Raw genomic sequence first — 16,646 nt, 5'->3', positions numbered from 1 at the left:
TTTCTCTCCAGATTTTGCGTTCATACTTGATACTTATACTTGAGCTGTGATTGATTTCGCATCTCTCCCTCTTGCGTTGATAATTGATAGTTGATACTTGAGCGTTGATACAGATTTCGCGTCTCTCCCTCTCTTGTTAAATTCGCTTGATTTTTGCGCACATCCATAGAAGGAGAACGCTCAAGCTCGAGCTAAATTTTGTTGCTTAAATTTTGTTGATTTTTTTTTGGATTTTCTGATCTCAATTCTTCCTACAATTTGTCTCAATTTCGAACTAATTTCGAATCAAATCGAACTAGTTCGAATTATACCGAACCAAATTCGAACTGCCTTTTTAGGTTTGAAATCTATTTCAATTTCGAACTGGATTTGATTCGAAATTATTTCGAATTCGAATTCGAACTAGGACAGATTCGATTTGGTTCGGTTCGTTTGCAGCCCTAATCTTGGTTATTGGAAAGAATTAGCAATATTGCAATAACAAGATATTAACAACAACACAAGTAAAAATAATTTCTATAAACCTCTCTATGAGAACTTTCGGTTTCCTCAGTGGCAGCATCATGGGGTGCCTCCAAAAAATCCAGTAGTAGTTCAATTATTTCTTTCTGCATGTAATCGGATGCAATTAGTGGTGACAAAATCAGATTGTAGAAGCTTCTACTGTACAATATAAATAAAAACATGATGCAAAAATAAACAACCTTATTCTTTCCATAGAAAGCATTTCTGCTAGGAATGTCAAATACAGAGCACAGCTGTGTTAACATCTCTCTTGTGCACCTTTCAAGTCTCTCCTTCACTTTGTCCCTTTGACTTTCCTAAACCAATGCGAAACAGCAGTGGTAAGTATTACTGGTACATCAAATTTGCATGTCATAGCAGTCTAGCACATAAAGTGCTTACCTCATCACCATCAGATACAAATCCTGAAAATTCAAGTACATCCTTCTTAAAATCTTCTACCTGCTTGATGAAAATTAATCTTACTTTTATTTATTTAATCATTTTTCATACAGTCATACAATTAAGTACACTGATATTAAATCAACTGTCCTCATAGAATTATAAATTTATAACAGATCTTAAGGATCAGTGTTACACACTTCGTCATGCTCCCCATAAAGTATACAGTGGAGTGTTGTTGAAAATGAAAGAACCTTGTTCTCTAACTGGGAAACCACTGAGAAAAGAATTCCAAATTACACATTTTATTAGAATTAGAATATACGGGAAAATAATAGTTCAATAGGAGTCAAGAAAAAATAGATGCATGGAAACAAACAATACAAAGAGTCACACCATCACAAATATCCTTCAGAGGTGTTCCCTTTCCCTGGTAAAACACAAAAAGGGTAAAATTGTAAATTTTAGTAACAATGAGTCGCCTACTCGTCATTAGTTGTAAAGAGGGCAGAAACAATAAAACATGAAACATTCAAAATTAAGAAGTTAAATTACCTTCTTGACCACAAACTTTTCAGTGAATTCCTCTGGTATATTTTCACTTTTAGCATTGTTCTTTTTTTCTGCGAGACAGGTAGCACTGATCAGTAAAATTTGCACTATGATACCATCCCAGTAGATGTGAAAATTAGACTATACTTCTATATAACTCAATCACCTTGATTTGAATTGTTGACATCTTTAATTTGCATTGCCTCTTCCTTCACCATGCTTCTAACCTCTGACTAGTTTTAAAAACTGAATCAGTAGTTCAACAAAATAAACACATTAGAAATTCAGCTACATTGAGCAAAACTATAGAAATTGAAAACTAAGGCCACGCTGTAGGTGGAAATTGTAATCTACCCGTGTTCCAGTATTCTTAATTTTATATTTTTCTTCTTATTTGAATGTGTAAATTGCCATCAGCACAGAAAAATGGGAGTACTTACCGTGATATCTCCGATCCTAAATCTCGTTTCTTTCCTTCGACATTAACGAGAAATCGAGCTTTGCGAAATTCTTCAATGCTAAATGTGACCGCCCCGAGTTCGTCTGATACATTTTTTTTTAGTAAATACACGCAGCACAGTTGCTTTCTTTAACTGTCTCGTTCTTTGTGTTAGTGTGCAGTGTGTGCAGAGTGCAGTACAGGTGGAAGCCTGGTTTGAAAAGACGGTTAGGTTCCTCTCCATTAGTAATAAAATTTACTGAATCATCCATACAGAGAACAATCGTTGATATTAGATCGTACGGTTCATATGACTTCTAACAAAATGGCTGTTTAGATTTGAAAATCTTTAAGGAGTCATATAGACCGTCTGATCTGAAATCAACGGTATATTTTCAAGAAGCACCCAATAAATTAATTACTACTGAAGAGTATCCAGGCCATAAGACGCGCGTACTCGAGAGAATTCGAGCAAATATATTTATTGCACTATAACGGGTCCGGATTAATTGCTTGAAGCAAATATATTTACTGCAGAGTTAGGCTGGGTTGCTATGGATAGCATAGTGGCCTCCCGTGCTACGGCTCAATATTTGAGTTTTCAAAATCCAAACGGTCGATCCGAACCGTTCATCTTATTCTCCATATTAATATCTGCTTGGAGACCAAATTTTACATTTTTCTGATTTTTTTTACTATTTATTAAGTATTTTACAAAATTGTTGATCCAACGGTGGCTGCACAAAACAGTAAAACCGTTGGATTAGCGATTTTCAAAGTGGCTTAATAAATAGTAAAAAAATTCAGAAAATTATAAAATTTGGTCTCCAAGCAGATATTAATATGGAGAATAAGATGAACGGTTCGGATCGACCGTTTGGATTTTGAAAACTCGAATATTGAGCCGTAGCATAGAGGCCACTATGCTATCCATAGCACCCCAGCCTAACTCATTTACTGCATTATAAAAAGAAAGCGTTTAATTGTTTACAGATTTTTGTTTATCATTTGTTCACAATTTTAATTTGCACGAATGCTGTAAAACTATTTTTACATATTATATAATTATACAATATATCACATAAAATATATCAGTTAATCACAAAACATCCAGTGACTATTTAAAGTGGTCCCATGATAGTTAAAAACAGGTTGCAACTTGCACTACAGGACAAAAAAATTGTACTTTCTAACTGTACTTTCGGATATTGCAGTTATAGAAAGTTATTGGCAGTTAATGTTAGTTATTAGCAGTTATTTTGACAAAAAACGTGATAAAAAGGCAAAATTAAATTTTCCGATTAATTTTTTTATTTTTTTTCTCGATTTAATGAACACACAAATAAATCATCAAAATATTGAATAATGTAAAACTGATCACTTTACCTATAAAAATAAAATGTACACACTATAAAATTACAGACATGCAAAATTCACAGATGAAAACGATAAAATATAATATTAAAAAAATATCAATTTTTCAATACTGTAAAAATATAAAGTTAAACTATAAAAACAACACGTAAAAACTATAAATTTTTAACAATGTAAAATTAGCATATGAAAATAATTAAATAAAATTTAAAGGTATCAATTTTCAATACTGTAAAATTGTCAAATTTAACTGTGAAAACAAAACGTAAAAACTATAAAATTTCAATAATATAAGCAGATGAAAATGATAAAATAAAATGTAAAAAATACAAAATTTCAATACTATAAAATTACAGACATGCAAAATTCACAGATGAAAACGATAAAATATAATATTAAAAAATATCAATTTTTCAATACTGTAAAAATATCAAGTTAAACTGTAAAAACAACACGTAAAAACTATACATTTTTAACAATGTAAAATTAGCAGATGAAAATAATCAAATAAAATTTAAAAGGTATCAATTTTCAATACTGTAAAATTGTCAAATTTAACTGTGAAAACAAAATGTAAAAACTATAAAATTTCAATAATATAAGCAGATGAAAATGATAAAATAAAATGTAAAAAATACAAAATTTCAATACTATAAAATTGTCAACTTAAACTATAAAAACAAAACATACAACCTACAAAAACCAATACTGTAAAATTGCTATATCTAAACTATAAATCAATTGCATGTATACAACATCCAGAACATTCAAAATAAAAAGTAAAAAAAATAAAAACAACAATAGTTCAATACTGTAAAATGACACATCTTAACTACAAATATAACAATTTCAAACTGTAATACACAATTGCTCAACAAAACACATCAGTTCAACAGCATCTGTTCAACACATTCATAATATTCATCACACAATACCAAACATAAGTATATCATTAAACATCCAAAATTGCATCAAACAAACTATGGAAAAATAAACTTCTACATTAACAACCTCATGTGAAGATTGTTGGGATGAGTAAGAAGCCTCATCACAAGAACCACACGTTCTTTCGAGATATCATCCTGCATACAAATAAAATAAACAATGTAACAAATTAGATTTATTACATGTAGGTACTGTAAAACTGTGAACTATATCCTATAAAACACTTTATGTATCATCTAAAACAGTGAACTATATCATGTAAAATTGTGAACTATATACTGTAAACATGTAAACATCAATAATAATAGATACTATAAAATAGTGCATATATCATGTAAAAATACTCTACATATTTCACCAGACCTGAAGTGGTATATGTTAATTGACTACTTCAGAGATGACAAAATTCCGTCGTATTCTTCTTTCGAAGGTGAAATCGAATATTATAAATCAAAATATAGAATGATGTAATTTCGTACATCAGACAATTCAAAACAACGACATAAAGAAAACAAACTATGCATTTCAAATCAGACCATCAGATAATGCGAGATCTATTATTGAACAGTAAATGATACAATTAAAATTCAAATCAATGTTCATATAATTCATACACGCCTGAGACTACATCAATTCAAATGAAACTTCGATAGAAGCAAGGAAATCATGATTATCAATTCAAATCAATAGAAGGAACGAAACTTAAATAAATTAGTAAATAAACAAGTTGTTTTGAATATTGTAAAACCACAAGATGCATATTGTAAAACTACAAAGTGAATACTATAAAATAACTTGATTATGCTCCAGATCGCCTCTCTTAGATCGTCTCTCTCCATTAGAATCTAACAGAGATGTCGGAGAAGTCAGTCGGAGAGAAGAAAGCACTGACGAGTAGTGGTGCCGGCGAGCGGCGAGTAGTGGTGTTACCATTGAAAAATAAATTGTAGGAGAGGAGGCCGTTCAGATCTGCATGATTAAGAACCCGTCCAAGAGGAGAAAATAATCAAATGATTACATGAAGAATCCATGAAAACTTGTTTATACAGAAGAAGGTAAAAACTTTGACTTAAATACTTTAATTGACAAAATAAGAAAATAAAATAGTGACTCCTCTGATAGCTTGAATTTAAAAAATAAAATAATGAAAACAATCATCAACTGAGAGAGTTTATAAATATAAATCTTGTTGATATTTGATAATAATTGTGGTGGTACCGATGATTGAAGGGCATCTTGCACATAGCGCTAAGTAATAGTCTCTGACAAGTTCTTTTTTATTGATCATAGATTTCAGTTTTTTACAAGATAGATCTACCGCAGATTAATAGAGATGAATAGAAAAATTGAAACATCTGATCTGTCGCTACCGTTGCGGCCATCGCTGTCGTCGCGGCCGTTGCTGTGGGCTTAAGGTGATCTACGGGGAGGAGCAGAAGAGAAGAGACCGAGAGAGAGAGAGAGAGAGAGAGAGAGAGAGAGAGGGGCTGTTAGAGGAAAAAAAGTAGGGAGAGGTGGAGGATTGAGAGAAAGAGAGATCTGATTTCAAAATTGAGAGATTGATCGGGTAAGAAAGTTTATAAATGAAAGGTTAAACCGTTAGAGTTTGAAGTCTGTTAGAAAGTAGATAGCATTGTGGACAAAATATGGACAGATTGAAATGGATTGAAACCTTTTCTCTTATAAAAAATTCAAAGTTCAGTGTTGTAAAAAACGTCCATCTAGATCGATTAATCGTCTGATTAGTTGTTAGCGGTGACCAAACTGTTACGAATTTTTTTGATTAATCGGTCGATTATTTTTTATTATTTATAATTAATTGCTTGACAGTATTCCGTTCGATAACTGCATACCATTATTTATAACAATAATTCAAACATTTAAAATTTGGTCCTGAAAATAAAAGATTCACACTTAAATTTTGAACTTGTTTTAAATAAAGAATTTCAGCCAGACAGTGCAAGTCGGATCTAAAATTTTATTAAAACTCTGCATGAATGCACCATGTGTTGCGTTAAAGATGCCCCCACAATTCAACTGAACTTGCAAAAAAATTGGAAAGAGTATATTGAAATTTCAGCTCAGGTTTTTTTTTTGAATAATTATATCATTCCCCTCACCACTATCCCCCTATTTATCCTCCCACTCTCTTTCTCCAAATTAACTTCCTTAACTGTATTTTATCCCCCCATTAATTCCGCTAAGAATTTTTATTTTTCTCCGCATTAATTATTGCCCTTTAATAACAATTTCAGTATTAATTATACTGTCCTTTTGATAACAATCATCGCATTAATTATACTGTCCTCTAATAACAATCCCTGCATTAATTATACTGTCCTCTAATAATAATCCCCACTAACAATTATTTATTTGTTTATTGATGTTCAAGAAAATATTTACTATTGTTCTGACAAGTATTTATCATTATGTCTCAAAAGTATTTATTACTGTTCCTAACATGATAATACTTTGATTTGATTAAACATTACTTATTGACAAGTTTAAGAACAAAGTTCAAAAAAGTATTTATCATTGTTCTGACAAGTATTTATCTTTATATCTGAGAAGTATTTATCATAGTCTTTGACATACATATGTTTTACTGAAAATTGCAATTATGTCTGAGAAGTATTTATCCACGTAACATAAAATATTTATCATTGCTTTTGAGAAGTATTTATCGTTGTCTTTGACATACATATATTTTACTGAAAATTATAATTTAAAGTTGATAAAAATTGACAACAACCAATTATTAAAAAAAAATAACGTTATATGGTTTAAATTATTTATATGAAAAATATACAATAAACTTCTATTGGGCCGATTATTATATATGAATTCATATAAAACCATAACAGATTTCAATTCATGCAACATATATACATATTGCCTTTTGTACACATGCAATCTCATGTGATCCACATAACATATACTCCTCAAGATCCAATACAATGTTTATATAGAAGTTATGTCATTACCACTTAGTAACCATGTGATCAAGGTTTGGCCCAAAATTCGTTAATTGGGCTCATATTGCCAAAACGCTTGGTTATGATCTAGCTTAGACCAAAATTTCATACATACTTAGTTGTATTAGAACATATCAAAAAAGGAGCGTGCATGTGATCCATGACATGATGTCTCTTGGTTAAATGTCTCCAACAAAATTGCATCTCCAATGAAAAATACAAGGATCAACATATATGTGCATACATACATAATAGAGAATAAAAATTCTCAGTTAAAATTTTCGTCCAAAATTATAAGAAAATATTTATACATAAAAAAATTGCAATTATGTCTGAGAAGTATTTATCCATGTAACTTACATCATTTATCATTATGTTTGAGAAGTATTTATCATTGGTGTTTTACTGAAAGTTTCAATTATGTCTGAGAAGTATTTATTCATGTAACATCAAGTATTTATCCATGTAATATAAAATATTTATCATTATGTCTGAGAAGTATTTATCATTGGTGTTTTACTGAAAGTTGTAATTATGTCTGAGAAATATTTATCCATATAACATAAAGTATTTATTCATGTAATATAAAATATTTATCATTATGTATGAGAAGTATTTATCATTGATGTTTTACTGAAAGTGACAATTATGTCTAAGAAATATTTATTTGTGTAACATAAAGTATTTATCCATGTAACACAAAATATTTATCATTATGTCTGAGAAGTATTTATCATTGGGTGAGAGAATTATTTATTTAATGGTCCCTAGTTGTGCGGGGACCATCTAGAAAAAAAAAGAAATTTTGTGCGGGGAAAAAATGACAAATATTTATGAGGGGATTTCTTATTTAATGGTCTCCAGTTGTGCGGGGACGATTCAAAAAAAAAAGAAAATTTTGTGCGGGGACAACTGGTGGATTAATTTATTCTTTCATAAATAGAGATCATTGCACATGAATTAATACTTTGAAAATTCAAGATAAATACTTTGATGCTTCAAGTTAAATACTAACAGTTTACTAAACGCTTATTATTGATTGAGCGGTCTCCCGATGATATTTTTGACAATTTGTGCGGGATTTTTTGCGGGGATAAAGTTGCGGGGATTGTTATCAGGATCCTTTTTTTTCAGTATGTAATCTTTAATATTTGTGTCAAGTTAAAAATGAATGATTTGGATCTCATATGTTAGGTTAGGTACTCGCGGATTTAAAACTTAGTTAGAAGTGATTACTCTTATAATTTCATAATTTTTAGATATGTATATTGAAATTTAATTGAATTTTTTTATAAATAATTCTTTATATAATTTAGTTTTTTTCATAGAAAATCAAATATTTACTTGTAGTTTAGTAATTAAATCTCTATTTTATATGTGTGATAACTTGAATTCAAATTTCAACCACCACATATTGTGTATTTCAAATTTCAGTCGCTCCTATTATAATTTTTTAGTTCTGCAGGTATCTGACTAGATCTTAATTTTTTAAAAATTGAGGTTCGGGGCTCCTATTAAAGTAAATCAAATTCTTAAGCGAATGCGGTCGTTGGTTCAGAATTTGGATCAATTGGATTTACGGTGAAATTTAATGGGACTTTTAATATGTGAAAATTGATCAAACAGTTCGCATCTAAACTCTGAAATTTGAGTTATTGTAAAAGATCTGAATTTTAAAAAAATTGTTGGTTAATTGTAAATCGGAATTTTCAAATGATAGATGCTCATACTAAGAAACAACTTACGGTGGAGGAAAGAAACCATCTTTCATCGACGAAGGAAATATTTTTTTCATCAGCACATGGTCCAAACTTGAGTAAAAAATTTAGAATAATTATATGAATTTCTCTTTTAGACCTTCTTTTGTCCTCGCAACAATAATAGAGAAAAATTGTACTATGGTCTTTACTAATTATATAGTTTCTTCTTTTTCAATTCCGTACTCGTCCCCACATCAATCTTCATAAATAAAAATGCTTAGAAGATAAAATATTAATATTTTGATACGTAACTTGTTATGACCAGTCTTCCAATGGTCCCTGCATCAACTTTCCTCTAATAAAATAGTGGAGACCTCGTATTCCCACATCAATCTTCCTCTATAGTCTCCACCTCAACCTTTCTTTAACAAAAAATAGTTACCCTTATAGGAATAAATATTTTTGTGCATATGTATATATACTTGCAAAATAATATATTAATACTTGAAAAATAAGATGATAATACTTGATGTGTAACTTGATATGATTGAATGTTTGAATGTTAAATTTTGTACAATATATATACATATAAATACTTCAGTACATAGGTATAAATATTTTCATACTTGATATTAATACTTTCAGACGTCATTCAGTGTCATATGTAAAAGAATATCAAGTTTTGCAGTCCCCAGATAGTTATGGCAATATTAATATTTTTAGAAATGTGTATGGTCTCCTCACCATTTAGTTTGAGTGGTTCCCCACATATATTTATGATGCGGGAACATTTGAGATATTTGGTTCGGGAGACTATTTTTTATGTAAAAAATATTCACCTCATAGGTATAAATAATTATGTGAATAGGTATTAATATTTTAGAAAAACAATTCAGCACTAGAATTTTTCCAGTCCCCATACATTTATGGTAGTTATGGTGCGGAGATAATGCGAGGACATTTGGAGAATTTAGTTGAGAGATCATTATTTACATAAAAGTTGTTCACCTCTTAAGTATAAATATTTGTAAAAATCAATCCTGAAAACAGTTATGATAGTTACAATGCGAAAACTGAAATGCGGACTATTGTCAGGACCTAAAAATTTACTCAGGATAATTAAAACCGGACTGTACTTGGAATTATCTTATTAAAGAAAAATAAAAGTTATTAAAGAAAGAAAAAAAGACGGAAGAGAGGAGTGAAGACAGCGAGGTCATCTTCTATGCATCTCAAATTGCGCTTAATTTTTACACGATCAAGCTTTAATTTTGTATGCACCTCTGATTATATCCGATCAAGCTTTAATTTTCCTCTGCTCCACTCGTTTTCGTCGCACAACTAATTCTGGAGCTAGTCCTAGTGTATTTGTTTGCAGTCCCGTTTGGTTCGATATCGCTTATCTCTGTTTAGTATCTCTCCAGATTTGCTTCTGCTGGGCTTTATTTATTATATATGATATGAGGAGGGTAAAGAAACAAAGTATATGATCTTCCTACATTGCAAATAATAAAAAATAAAAGATGAATCATCTAGATTCTAGAATATGCGCACTGAATATTCCTTCATTTTTTCAAGAAAAATTATATATACCGTCCCTCGATTATAAACTCAATAGAGTAAGACTTTAGTGCTATGGATGACACAAGATCTTGTGTTACGGCTTCAAAAATCTATCGTATAAATTTTAAATTTCAATCTAAGTAGCTCGATAAATTGATTATATAATTAATTTGTAGAATACTAATTTTTACTATCTTTGAAATTTGTTTTACTATTTTTTATAATTTATAAAAGATAATAAAATGGCTTAAAAATAAAAAAATTACCAATATTTTAGATCATTTTTTTTTTCATATTTCATAAATCATAAAAACAAATAGTAAAAATTAATATTTTACAAGTTCATTATATAACAAATTTACTGAGCTACTTAGATCGAAGTTTGAAATTTATAATTCACGTTTTTGAGGCCGTAGCACGGAAGGACTTGTACTATCCATATCACCTAAGCCTTACTCCACTCAATATATACAAAAATAAAACAAAAGGGAAAAAATGCATAGTTAAGCATTCAATTTACAACACCTTTTATTTTCCAAAATAGGCAAGAAACTTCAAGAGCTATCACTGGTCAGATCACCCCACCTTACATTGTACTTTGCTGCAAGGTAGTGGGCTCCGACAGGCCCTCTGCTGCCATACGGATATAGCTCAGGCGCCACCCTTTTCTCCTCTAGTTCTCGCAGCACTGGAGAGAAGATAGCCCATGCAGCGTCCAGTTCGTCACTCCTGATGAAAAGCCGTCTCTCTCCTTCTATTGCATCTAATAGTAGCCTCTCATATGCATCCGGTATCTCTCTTGAGTACCTAAGAAAATATCATAATAAAAATTAAATTTTGTTTAACCTTAAATGACCTGTTTAAACAATATTTAGCCTGTTCCAGTATACCTTTTTAACAGTTAAAAATAATTAACACTTTTATGTATTGTTATATCTGGATAACAATCTGTTAACCTTTTATTGTTGTTAACCTCTTTTAAATAAAAAAAAAGGCAATACAGGAAAAAAAACCCAGAAGGAAAGAAAAATTAATCTGGCAAGAGAGCCATAGAACAAGTTAATTAGCATTTCAAAAGATGCAGAATTAGTGAATTACTGATAATATTTTTGCTTAAAAGGATGTGAGAATCTTTAGAGAGAAAAAACAATGAAGAAAACATAAGAGTAATATTGGATACTTTTCCGAGTAGTGAAGATTTAAGTTGCTGCTGTCTAGCCGCATGCCCAGACCAGGTATTTTATTATTTATCTTGAGATATATAGCTTCATCTGGTTGCACACGTATAACAAGCTCGTTTGTTGCCTTATCCAAATCAGTCCCAAACTTCCGCCTGTATAGATTACCTGGCACATGCCTGAATTGAACCCTGATCTCTGCACTGAATTCCCCACAAAGGTTACTCATATACTGGGAACTGAACTGTCAGGTCATTTGGCTGCCTGATTGTTATCTATAAGAGACTAAAGACTCATTATGCCCAATATACTAGAACCAAAGCAAGCAAAGAGGAAAATGTGACTTCACAGGTATATCGTCAATATCTGGTAAATTTTATGCTTACAGAGCATACATACAGTTTATTATGTTATGTTCGCAATGTTTCTCCTGAACTTTGGCCTCTTGAGCATACTAATAATTTGCAAAAGTACTACAAATTAGTAAAGTAGGGGCCGGGTCAAACTTCCTGCCTGTTATCATATTAAATGATGATCTGCTATGGAAGCAAAAACACAGAGCAAATATTGATTGTATTGTTTTCAAAGAAATTTGATTAATTACCCTTTTCACATGAAGAAATGGTAATGCATTCAATTTCATGCATAGGCATATTTGTGGAAATTTGGATAAAAGGAGTTGTGGAACATATATTGAAAGAGTGCATTAACAGTTATGAATAAGCAAAAAATAAAAAAAAATAAAACAAGGAAAAGGAAAGGGAAAAAAGAGGGAAAGAAAGAATGCTTACCCTCTCCTGTATAATGCCTTGCCAGCTTTCATCAAGAAAGGAACACCATCCCATCTGGCATTGTCAATGAAAAGTGCTGCAGCTGCAAAAGTAGGAGTTACACTTCCCTTCGTCACTGTTGGATCGTCGGTGTAAGCCGGGTAAGATTTACCACCTTTTGTGTGCCCCTTGTATTGACCAACTACAACATCATCCAGTTTCAGTACCCTCATAGACCTCAATACTTTAACCTGAATAATATTATCAAGAAATATAGGCTTTATGTTTGTAAGATGAAAACACTACGGTGCCACTTAGTACTGATGCTTGCATTAAAAGAATATGTATGAAATAGAGAGTTCATTTTCCTAAAACAATAACCTTTTCATTGCGAATATCTTCAGCATCTAAGCTAACAGGTGTCTCCATGGCAAACAATGCCAAAATCTGCAGCAGGTGATTTTGCATTATGTCTCTAATAATCCCATAGTGGTCAAAATAACTGCAAATTAAAAGAAAACCATGTCAATCTGATAAAAAAAAATGTTAGCAACAACTTGTCTTTTGCATCATTGTTTCAAAAACCCTAAATCTAAATGACAGGTCATAATCATTAATATTGTTCTTCTGCATGAGCAATATTTCCAAGTAAATTTTTATGATTTTTTCTAATTTTTTTTGCACAAGATCAAGAGTATAAAATTTTCTAAATTTTTAAGTTATCAGCCAGAGATTAATTTTAGTACATTCATCTTTTGGCTCTTAATCTTGTATGTAATGAACTGAAAATATTACAAAATTTTAGGTGGAATGAATTGTTCATCAAGAAGAACATGATCAAATGGTTTGAATTCATCGTTTGGATTTTGAATTGTGAAATACCAATACAAAAGTGAAATTGTTGCAGCTTGTGGCACTGAAGTCCTCATAAATTATAATTAATACTAAATTAGATAATGCAGTGGACTAACCCGCCTCGCCCCTCTGCTCCAAAATCTTCAGAAAATATAAGTTGCACATTTCTTATATAGTTTCTCGACCATAGTGGCTCGAAGACAAGATTCGAAAAACGGAGAACTGAAAGGTTTTCCACAAGCTCTTTTCCCAAATAATGATCAATCCTGAAGGAAAAGAACTCCATCTCACTTAAGTAAGTATACAAAAATCATATCAAAATTTAGTTAAAAAAAAAGAATTAAAACCTGAAAATCTGATCCTCCGCCAAGTACATCTTAAAGCATCTTGTTAGTTCACTGGATGATATTGAGTCACGGCCAAAGGGTTTTTCAACAATAAATCTGGTCCATCCATTTGGAGATGAAGCTGATTGGCTTGCTCCTCTTACCACATCAACAAATAGGTTAGGAGGAATTGATAAGTAGAACAACCTGTTTGGTATTTTTCCCTCCTGTCAAGCAAGCAGCTTGTTTGGTACTGTGAGAGAGAAGATAATACTGTTTTTTGGATGTTCTTGAAATATTTTACCTCTTTTTCTTTAAGCTTTTTATCTAATTTACAGAAATCAACCTCAGAACCATATTGTCCCGAGTGATAAAAGCATCTCTTTAGAAATTGTTCCATCTTGTCACCACAGTTCTCCCTGAAAAAAATTGAACATATGATTGTTTATTTTTAAGGAAAAAAGAAAATGCTATGTAACTAACAGCAGTATACTTGTCTCAACCTATACTTTTTATTGAAATGTGAAGAAAAGTTGGAAAACTAAAAAGAAAAACACCTCTTATCGATTCGGCACGTCAAAGTTTTGCCAATGGTGTTTCTCAGCTCCTCATCAGTTAACTTACTGCGAGCATAGCCAAAAACTGTAAAATGCTGCACCAAACATGTGTTAACTCACAAAAACATATATAATATGGATTTAAACAATAACGCTCCACATTTTCCACTGGTCTATTGGATATTTAAAATAAGGATAGCAACTCATCAACAATAACTTAGCAATTTTGAGATTATTTCTAGAATCAAATATAAAAAATTAAAAAGAAACTTTGTAGGTTTGTTTTTAGCTTTGTAGATTGGATTCTTATCAAACCTGCCGCAGTTTGAGTGCCATTTAATATTCCATCAAACACAATTAAATGCAGAAGTCATTTGAGAATGTTGGTAAACTTATATCAAATTTAATTATTTTTCATGTGTATGATATGTCAGAAAGTATAAATCACAATCGAAATCTCAGATTTCAAAATTATAAATTATTTTTGATTATATGTCATTGGTGGATTCAATTATTCAAACTCTTTAATAAACCATCAGATAGTTTTAGCAATATTAGGATAGAAAAGAGAACCTTAGGAAGGTAATCTTCATAAAAAAGTGCAAAAAGTGCTGGAAAGATTTTCTTCTTGGCAAGATCACCAGAAGCTCCTACAACCGTAATACTCATCACTGTGTTCTCTGCCAGCTGGGACCCCATGTCAGGCCCCTTCACCACAGGCCTCTCTTTACCATCTACAGTAAAAGAACAACGTTCAGACCCTTTTTCTTTTTTTGAGTAAAACCCGTAGGAACTAAAAAAAGAAACAATCCCAACTACCTGACAACGTAAAAGAAAAAGAAACACCCAAAAGAAAATGTTTCCAAATATGTCCCCGAAAGCACCCAATTCTTACTTCTAAGTATATCTTAGTCACTCAGCATCCCGCTGCTGTTACCTTCATGATGCATTTTTATAACATATATAACTTAAGTTGCAATTAGTGGAATACAATAGTAGAAGTGTGAGAGAGGGAAGGAGTGGCGCACACCGTCTTTCCAAGAAGCGCCAGCGAGGGGAGACCCATTGGAGGATTTCAACGGGGAGAACCTCCAGCATTGATTCCTTCGAGGGGTGAGGGTTACAAGCTCGCAAATTCCAGAGAAGCTTCTCTCCCGGTGGGTCGAGAAGGCACTGGAGAGAGAAGAGGGGAGGTTACAGAAGCGCAAATTTGTCATTGCTAAATTTGGGCGAATTTGAGGAGATGAGAGGGAGAGCGAAGAGAAAAGAGTTTGGATAAAGAACAAATCTTTCAAAGGTCCTCCAATCGAGATCGCGATTGGTTATCAGTTATCACTATTAGTAGGCCCGTGTATAATATGAATTCACATCCTCTACGATATCTCATATTTTGCGTGACCTTTCGAAAAATCCCAACCGATCAAATACGTTCTGCACAAATCCCAAAGATAAAATGTATTGGCTCCTGCGCTATTCCCGAATAGGCACCAGACACGTCGGTCACGCAAAATATGAGATATCTCAGAGAATACGCACTCGTTTAATATCTCGAAGCAGAGGAATTCGGATCCAGTGTGGTGCTACCCACACCACACCTACACAAGGATGATCAATCTGTACCGTCTATTTTAATCTGATACGAATCTTAAAGACCCATATGCATCTATATCCGGTTAGATTATACTATTCCACTCTACTTAACCAAGATTTTTTATTTGTACCATTTAAAAAAAAAATAAAGTTACAAAAATAGTACACAGCTCTGATTAGGTGTGCGCCAAAAAAAAAAAATCATGGCTCATAACTCATTCAGAATCAATTCGGATTTAACTCGTTAACAACTCGAGTTAATTAACTCGCTTGTCTCACGAATTGAATTCAAGTTCTCCCAACTCGGTTCAGAATCAGCTCGGTTGACTCATTAAATTGGTAAACTATGTATGTTTTGTTAGACTTTGTACTATTTAAAATTTGACAAACTTTGTATTAGAAATATATTTTGAAAATACAAAATTTTATAAAATAAATACTTATTTTAATATTAATGTTTTTAACTTAATGAATTATGGAGCTACGTGTGAATGAGTTATTTTGATCTAATTTTTACATAGAAGTTCATTATTTACCACCACAGAAAATCAAATCAAATATTGATATGAGCTTTGATATACAAATTATTGTATTTGTCCGTTTGAGCTTCGATACGCAATTAATTGTATGTGTCCGTTTGAGATTTAATTAATTGCATTATTCACCTAAGTTGCAAACATTAATATAACGATAAATATTATTTTAATGATCATGAATGTACAAATTCATTTGTGTCTATGTTATTTGCTTATAAATAACACATGACATTAGAAGAGTAGATCATCCAATAATCCATCTAATAATTCATATGTTTTAGCTCTTCCTCTTAGCTCTAATTCATAAAACTCAATTTCTATTATCCCACAAATAAATATTTTTATATAGAAAACATATTATTTTGCTATAATTGTTGAAA

The 16,646-nt window shown here is 31.5% G+C and overlaps 2 protein-coding genes across 2 annotated transcripts; both read right to left on the bottom strand.

Moving 5' to 3' along the window:
* Positions 1-488: 488 nt before the first annotated feature.
* LOC144551812 (DEK domain-containing chromatin-associated protein 3-like) lies at positions 489-1,705 on the bottom strand. Its single transcript, XM_078299922.1, has 7 exons — positions 1,625-1,705; positions 1,462-1,529; positions 1,303-1,336; positions 1,107-1,183; positions 907-966; positions 705-821; positions 489-608 (listed from the first exon to the last, which is right to left on the bottom strand). Exons 1-7 carry the CDS (start codon positions 1,674-1,676, stop codon positions 489-491), a joined length of 528 nt encoding a protein of 175 aa, XP_078156048.1. The 5' UTR covers positions 1,677-1,705.
* Positions 1,706-10,784: 9,079 nt separating this feature from the next.
* LOC144551101 (glucose-6-phosphate 1-dehydrogenase, chloroplastic-like) lies at positions 10,785-15,438 on the bottom strand. Its single transcript, XM_078298912.1, has 10 exons — positions 15,171-15,438; positions 14,714-14,874; positions 14,141-14,235; positions 13,888-14,002; positions 13,605-13,810; positions 13,374-13,523; positions 12,784-12,904; positions 12,424-12,653; positions 11,635-11,835; positions 10,785-11,261 (listed from the first exon to the last, which is right to left on the bottom strand). The coding sequence occupies exons 1-10, from the start codon at positions 15,355-15,357 to the stop codon at positions 11,009-11,011; spliced, it is 1,719 nt and encodes a 572-aa protein (XP_078155038.1). The 5' UTR covers positions 15,358-15,438; the 3' UTR covers positions 10,785-11,008.
* Positions 15,439-16,646: the final 1,208 nt, after the last annotated feature.

Source organism: Carex rostrata, chromosome 3 (genome assembly GCF_964058835.1).
Source record: "Carex rostrata chromosome 3, lpCarRost1.2, whole genome shotgun sequence".
Taxonomy (NCBI): domain Eukaryota; kingdom Viridiplantae; phylum Streptophyta; class Magnoliopsida; order Poales; family Cyperaceae; genus Carex; species Carex rostrata.
The sequence above is the reverse complement of the archived record's forward strand: the minus strand, read 5'-3'. Positions and strand labels throughout refer to the sequence as shown.

Coding starts and splice junctions, on each gene's coding strand:
- LOC144551812 (XM_078299922.1), bottom strand. CDS start 1,676: ATGGTGAAGGAAGAGGCAATGCAAATTAAAGATGTCAACAATTCAAAT. Junction 1,337..1,461: donor AAAAGTTTGTGGTCAAGAAG/GTAATTTAACTT, acceptor GTGTTTTACCAG/GGAAAGGGAACACCTCTGAA. Junction 1,184..1,302: donor TCTGAAGGATATTTGTGATG/GTGTGACTCTTT, acceptor TTCTTTTCTCAG/TGGTTTCCCAGTTAGAGAAC.
- LOC144551101 (XM_078298912.1), bottom strand. CDS start 15,357: ATGACAAATTTGCGCTTCTGTAACCTCCCCTCTTCTCTCTCCAGTGCC. Junction 12,905..13,373: donor GGAGCAGAGGGGCGAGGCGG/GTTAGTCCACTG, acceptor TTTAATTTGCAG/TTATTTTGACCACTATGGGA. Junction 11,262..11,634: donor AATCTTCACTACTCGGAAAA/GTATCCAATATT, acceptor ATATTTTCTTAG/GTACTCAAGAGAGATACCGG.